The 7234-nt window shown below is 50.3% G+C and overlaps 1 protein-coding gene across 1 annotated transcript in view; it reads right to left on the bottom strand.

Annotated features, from left to right (window-relative positions):
• timm44 (translocase of inner mitochondrial membrane 44 homolog (yeast)) overlaps positions 1-6828 on the bottom strand; it is a 22110-nt gene extending 15282 nt beyond the window's left edge. The window contains exons 1-4 of the mRNA XM_042342752.1: positions 6724-6828; positions 902-1009; positions 407-577; positions 231-311 (exon numbers count right to left, since the gene is read on the bottom strand). Coding sequence (XP_042198686.1) covers positions 231-311; positions 407-577; positions 902-1009; positions 6724-6753 — 390 coding nt within the window. The 5' untranslated portion in view covers positions 6754-6828. The remainder of the gene's footprint in view (positions 1-230; positions 312-406; positions 578-901; positions 1010-6723) is intronic.
• Between the last annotated feature and the right edge of the window lie 406 nt (positions 6829-7234).

Below are 7234 nucleotides of genomic sequence, written 5' to 3' on the forward strand. Positions count from 1 at the left end.
CACACTAAGTCTTGGAACTATTCCCAGAAAATCTTCAGGGATTCGGGTGGAAAGTCCGGATGGGCTGCACTAAGCTCCCGTTCAATTCCATTCGTCTTGTTACCTCCTCCACCGGAGAGAGAGGACAGCTCTCAGCCTGCCCCCCCCACCCCCAGCCTGCCTGCCTCGCCCCCCCCCCCCACCCTTCCCCACCGTCCTCCTCCCCAACCCTGTCTTCCTCCCCCACGTACCTCTTTTACAGTCTCTGAAAACTCCTCAAGTTTCTTCTTAAATACTCCTGATGTCCGTAGCGTTTCAGACTCAATATTTTTCTGAAAAATAAACGGGACTGTTTAGTACCAGGGAAGGTCAGAGTCACAGCACACACGCACACGTGTACACACTGAAACCCACGGAAGGAACTTACATATTTTTGCCTGGCTTGCTGAAGAGCGTCAGATTCTTCCAAGCGCTTGGCTTCCTCTCGGAATCTCTTGATGCTGTCCTTCATTTCTTTGTTTTTCGTTAGTTCCTGTTTGATGTTTTCCAAAAGCCCTGAGAGGAAGCCTTTCTTACGGTCTGACGAGTAGCTTCGTAACTACAGGTCAAACACAGCCACAATGAGTTGTAATAGAGCTGAAGGTTCAGCCCCCAGACTTTCACCCAATACACACAGAGCTTTGAGGAGATGCAGCTCTGAGGTTTGTTGTGTAGAACTGTTTTTATGAAAGTTATAAAAGATCTCTGAAGGGATTTCTAGCCTTTGTTAAAGTAATTTTCTGTTTCATAAGGTGCCTGAATTCCAGCCTCATCATCGGTCACACCACAAGATGAGCCATCAGGTAAGTCTGGCTTCAAACACACTCCTCCCACCACATCGCCCAGGCTCCCCCCCCAGGCACGCTTGCTCTTGGTAAGTTACCTGATATTGCTGTAGCGCAGACCAGCTGCGTATCCTGTAGACATGGGCCCTGTTCAGTGCTGGCACTCCCAGCCTTGTGGACAGGTTCATACCCCTCATTAGGCACACCTAAATTTAAGGAGAGAGCACAAAATTGTCAGTTACAAAATACAGAAATTTTTGAAAGTACCAATCTGCAGTTTAGAAGGAAACTCTCTCCTGCCACTGGAGTGCTTTGATGCACTGATACCCAGACTGAGCTCCGGATAATGTACAGCTTCTCAACTCTAACCTTGGAGATCGCGAGCCTGGTGCATCCACTTCAAGTAATGGCTCCCGGAACCTTGGGTACAAAAGGGCATTGAGGTGTTGGAGGGAACGGCAAGCTGATTCAAAGGCTCTAAATGCCAAGGTCATGCTCACAGAGCTGAAGGTTTTCACTGGGAGAAGCTTGGGACGAGACATGATCTGACCTGGGTATTTCAAACACCGGTAGAGATACATAAATGGAGATGTAAACAGATTGTGGTGGTCTTTTGACAGAGTGAGTCTCATGACCTTTTCTCATTCCATCCTTATGTTCAAACACTATTGTCAATCTAGAGCACCTGCTCTCACCCACAAATACATCTCTTTATCCACTTTAACATGGGCTGGACAGCGAGTGGAGAATGTTGCACATGACGAATGTCCCTTGGGATCCCACTTGCTTGATTGAATTAAAAGAAAAGCCCAGCTTCCACCATTCCTCTCACTGAAAAACCACTGTGTCGCTCGTGATTTTGTTAAACACAATAACGTGAGTTGTCATTGCACTAAAATGAAGTTTGGGAATGTCATTGGCTGCTTTCCTGAACATTTCTATGCTTCAATGTCACTTTGGAGGGACAGTATCCATACAGAATACACGATTCAACACTAATGTATTAGGCAGACGAGACAATGCTGGCAATCCACCCAACATTAATCTATCTCATTTCAAACATCACAACACAGACATGTTTATCAATTTAATTGACCTACAGCCACTGCAAAGTCCTTTACCTCTAACAAGTTAGAGAGGACAATAAAACTCTTGACTAGATTCCTGTACCCCATATCGAAAATATTTAATTACTTTTCATTGTTTAGGTCTCCATCCTTTAAGGAGCTACAATCACATATATGGTGTTTTTCACAAGGGTAAAAATCTCAAAAAAAGCTCTACATGGGTGAAGTGAGACGGTGAGTGAGACGGGAGCGAGTGGGGAAGGGGGAAGATATCCCATTGCAGTGACCTTAGTGATTCCTGTACACAGCTGGCACGGGTAGGACAGAGGAAATGATATCTGCAAAGTTTCTCACATCAGTGCGAAACTTTGCAGGAAGTAATGTTAGCGTTGACTTGACAATCTGGAAGTTGGTCTTTTTGCAAGTCATGAAGATATGGATGGCAAGGTTTCAACTTTTAGGTAAGAAAATGTCAGGGTCCAAAATCCAGCCCAACCCACAACCCAATCCCATTACAATAATAATAATCCTTGCATTTGATATAGCGAATTATCACGTCTTCGAAACGTCTCAAAGCTCTTCACGGAATATACTGTAAAGTGAATTAACTGTTATCAGGAACCTGAGTTACAGCAAGGCACCACTTGTCGACCTTTCCCATTTTTCCTTCCATAAACTAGAGTATTCAGAACCCTGCAGCTCGTGTCCTCTCCCGCACCAGGCTCCGTGAGCCAATCAACCCCATCTCGCCTGGCTTTACTGGCTCCTCATCTCCCAGAGGATTCAATTCAAGGTCCTAGTCCTCACTTTTAAAGCCCTCCACAGTCTTGCTCCTCCCTACTTCTGCGATTTACTAAAACATTACCAACCTGTCCACTCTCTCCGCTTGGCAGGTACTGGCCCACTCCAAGACCCCCACTCCACTATCGGCAGTCAGGCCTTCAGCCTTTCTGTCTCCCCCAACCTCTGGAACTCCATCCCGGAGCCCCTCTGGACTCTTTTGGTTTAGCCAGCTGGGTCTGAAGTAATCGAGGGCAGTACTGATGACAGACCAAACAGCCTGGCTGGTAGGATTAGAAAGGGCAGAATGGGGGCGGGGATTCTTTCCGATCAGGTCATTAACCCTGCAGGGCAAAGCTCTATTGGGTAGGACCATCCCGGCTAGACAAGCAATGGAAAGCTTGCCAGACAGCAATATCAAGCTATGCGGTTTAGCTGTTTAAACTCCAGCAGTTACCCCAATGCATACCCTGGGGTCCCCAAGCTTTGGCTCTTGCTAACCTGAGCCTAATACTCTCGGGAATTAGGTAAGCAAAATGCTTCTCTCCAGGGAGGGAGTACGCATTCCATTCTAAACATCCGTCTGACCAAAAAAAAAGGAAAGGAGATTTTAGGAGGGAGCTAAAGAGGGGAGGGTTGTACAGCAGACCCAAGGTAGCTGAGCGAATGGAGTGGAGAGTAGGGTTGAAGGAAAAGAAAAAAGTTGTCTCATAATTATGGATGCAATCTCTTAAAAGTACGCAGAATAGGGATCAACTATTTGGCTTGCAATCCAAGTCAGTTTTTTATGCCTAAACATTCATGTTTATCTATCTAGATCTGCCTGCTCAGGTGGACAATAACAACTTGCATCCTCGAGCCCCTGGTCTGGTTTTCGCCCCGACTGCCCACAGCAGAGACGGCGCTTGTCAAAGTCACAAACAACGTCCTCTCTATCTGTGACCAGGGCTCCCTCTGCCTCTTCGTCCTCCTGGATCTCTCTGCTACGTTCGACACAGTCGACCACGCCATCCTCCTCCATCATCTCTTCTCCCTCATCCACTTTAGGGGCACCTCACTCGCATGGTTTGAGTCCCACTCAGCCAACCATTTCATCTCGGCAAATAATTTCTCCTCCTGCATCCGCCTGGTCACCTGCGTGATACATCCTTGGCCTCTTCTTTTCCTTTCTATATGCTCGATGACAACAGCAACAACTTGCACTTATACAGCGCTCTGCATGCCAGGTGGCATCTCAGAGCGTTTAACAATGGTGGAGCCCGAGGCCGAGCCAGGGGGAGGGGGAAGATGACAGTAGGCGCACTCGAAAAGGAAGGTCTTCAGGCGCGACCTGAAGACGGGGGGAGGAGGGGGCCAGACCAAGGAGTCCAGAGTTTCGGGGTGCAGTGGCTGAAGGCACGGCTGCCGATGGTGGAGCAGAGGATTCGGGGGACACGGAGGAGGCCGGATCCAGTAGATTGGAGGCAGCAGGTACTGCTGTGGGGAGAGGTTAGAGAGATGGGGGGGGGGGGCAAGGAATGCAGGGATATGAACACTAGAGTGAGGGTCTTGGTTGATCCGCTCTATGATAGGGAGCCAGTGGAGTTTGAGAAGGACTAGAGTAATCGGGGTAAGGAGTTTGGTGCGGGTGAGAATGCGGGCAGCGGAGTTTTGAATGGGCTCAATTTTGTGAATAGTGGAGGAGGAGAGACCAGCGAGGAGGGTGTTAAAGTCATCCAGCCGAGAGGTGACAAAAGCACGGACAAGGGTTTCGGCAGCTTTTGGGATGAGCTTTTGGGATGAGCTTTTGCCCATTGGAGATGGGCAATGTGGCGGAGGTGGAAGAAAGCGGTGCTGGTTAGGAACCAGATGTGAGGGAGGAAGGATAACTGGGGATCGAACCTGATGCCTAAGTTGTGTACAGGTTCAGAGAGTTTTAAGGACAGGTCGGGTAGGTTGAGGAGGTCGGAATCATGGGTCAAAAGACGTCGATGGGAGCCAAAGAGTATGGGTTCCATCTTGTTGAAGTTTAACTGCAGGAAATTACAAGCTGACAGAACATCAGGGACTGGGGGTCGCAGCTGAAGGTGGAAAAGTAGAGTTGAGTGTCATCCGCATACATGTGGAAGTTAACCCCGTGCCTGCAGATGACATCACCGAGAGGGAGCATATAGATGAGGAAGAGAAGGGGCCAAGGATGGATCCTTGGGGTATCTGCCCCGCAGGTGACTGGGTGGAAGCGAGAAGAAAAGCCATTTGCAGAAATGTAGTGCTGGCGGTTTGTGAGGTAGGACTGGACCCAAGTGAGTGCAGGTCCCACTGAGGTGAATGATGATGACCCATAGGCGCGGTGGAGGAGGATGGTGTGATCAACTGTATTGAATGTGGAGGAGAGGTCCAAGAGGACGAGGAGGCAGAGGGAGCCCTGGTCACAGATAGAAAGGATATCGTTGGGACCTTCACGAGTACTGTCTCTGTACTGTGAGCAGTCAGGGCGGAAACCGGACTGGAGGGGTTCCCTCTGGGCGATGTCATCCGCAGACACGGCTAAACTTCCACATGTTTGTGGATGACACGCAAATCTACTTTGTCTCCTCCAGCATCAACTCCAGGTCTGCTGGTGTTCTATCAGCTTGTCTGGTCACATCAGGGCCTGAATGAATGCAAACTTCCTGCAGCTGATTGTGGACAAGACGGAAGCCATAAAAAATAATAAATTGGTCACTTCAATCCACGACTGTTTGTGGGACGCTGCTGTGCACAAATGCTGCTGCATTTCGCCCACAAAATATACAGTCAATTCACTTTACAGTATATTCTGTGAACCGCTTTGAGACGTCTCGAAGAGGTGAAAAAGAGGAAGGTCTTCAGCCCCAACATGAAGATGGGCAAGGTGGAGGGATAGAGGAAGACTGTTCCAGAGTTTCAGGGAGTAGTGGCTGAAAGCATGGTCACTAATGGTGGAATGGACGGCATCAGGGGCATGCAGGAAGCCAGAGCCAGTCGAGCGGAAGCAGCGGGTAGTGAGTTGAGGAGTAAGCAGGTCGGAGAGGTAGGGAGGTGCCAGGGCTTGAAGGGATTTGAAAATGAGTGTGAGGAGCTTGAAATCAATCCATTCAGTGATAGGGAGACAGGCTAGAGCTGGTGTAATGGGGGTACAGAGTTTACTGTACAGAGTTTTGGATCAGCTAGATTTTGTGGATTGTGGAGCTGGTGACCAGCGGGCATTTGAAAAGTAAAGGCGGGAGGTGACGAATGCATGGAGACGTGTTTTGGCTGCGTCTGGTACGGTCGGTGATGGAGGAAAGTGCTTCTGGTCAGGGACCGGGTATGGGGAAGGGAAGACGGACAGACAGCTGTGAGTCAAATCTGACGCCAACGTTTTGCACCAGTTCGACAAGTTTGAGGAATAGGCCGGGGAGGTCGAGGATGTCAGAGCCGCGGGAGCCAAGGAGTGGCTTCTGACTTGTCGACATTTAGTAGCAGGAAGTTTGCGCTCATCCAGGCCCTGATGTCCACCAGACAAGGCCAGAGTGGACCTGGAGTCACAGCTGAAGGAGAAGTAGATTTGTGTGATTTCCGCAGACGTGTGGAAGTTGACCACGTGTCTGCGGATGACATCGCCCCGAGGAGCACGACTTTACAGTGTGTTAAACAGCCAACAACGGCTATTCAAAAAAACGTCACGAGCAAAGTCCTGACCTGACTGACCATCTCCCACATAATTGGGTCATTCACTTCATGGTGGGACACAAAGCGTTTGCCAACAAAAACAGTCACTACACTTCACAGTCAAGTCCTGTGAAGCAATTTGAGAAATCTGGGTATCGGCCCCTCCGCCCCCAATAACGCTGTGACTTCTGTTTAGCCCTCAGTCCCGGACCCCGACCCCTCCCCCACCCCGTGCGGGGCAGCGCCAGCCCGACCCTCCCCAGGCCGGGCTCACGCTCTGTGCCTCTCCGGCCGGACTCTGGCTTCAGCCGCACCCACAGGGCCTGTCCCCGCTCGGCCACACAGACTCGGAGCCGAGCCGAGCCGCCAGCAGTGACCTTGGGCCCGGGCCCCGCGCGCTCCCAGTTCCCGGCGCCGCTCACCTGCGCGCAGCGCCCCCAGGCCGCCGCCATCTTGCCCTGACCTTCAGCCGCGCCTGCGCACTGCCCCCACAGGCACACAGCCCCGCCCACAGGCCCACAGACCCGCCCACAAGCCCACGGCCCCGCCCACAGCCCCACAGACCCCCCCCACAGCCCCGCCCACAGGCCCACGGCTCCGCCCATAGGCCTACAGCCCCGCCCGCAGGCGTACGGCCCCGCCCACAGGCACAGGGCCCCGCCCACAGATACACAGTAAATGAGAAAACAGTAATTCTCTTTATTTCTTCAGTATTTGTAATAATAATTTTGTATTTGTATTTGTAATTTGTATTTGTAATAATAATTTGTAATAATAATATTGAACAGACAGTAAAGTGAATTGACTGTATATTTGTGGGTGAAACGCAGCAGCCAATTGCGCACAGCAATGTCTGTCCCACACACAGCCGGGGATTGAGCGACCAAATTTATTATTGTTTTTTTCTTAAGCGATTATTATCAGGCGTGTGTG

This window comes from Callorhinchus milii, unplaced genomic scaffold (assembly GCF_018977255.1).
Source record: "Callorhinchus milii isolate IMCB2004 unplaced genomic scaffold, IMCB_Cmil_1.0 Scaffold21, whole genome shotgun sequence".
Classification (NCBI taxonomy): Eukaryota; Metazoa; Chordata; class Chondrichthyes; order Chimaeriformes; family Callorhinchidae; genus Callorhinchus; species Callorhinchus milii.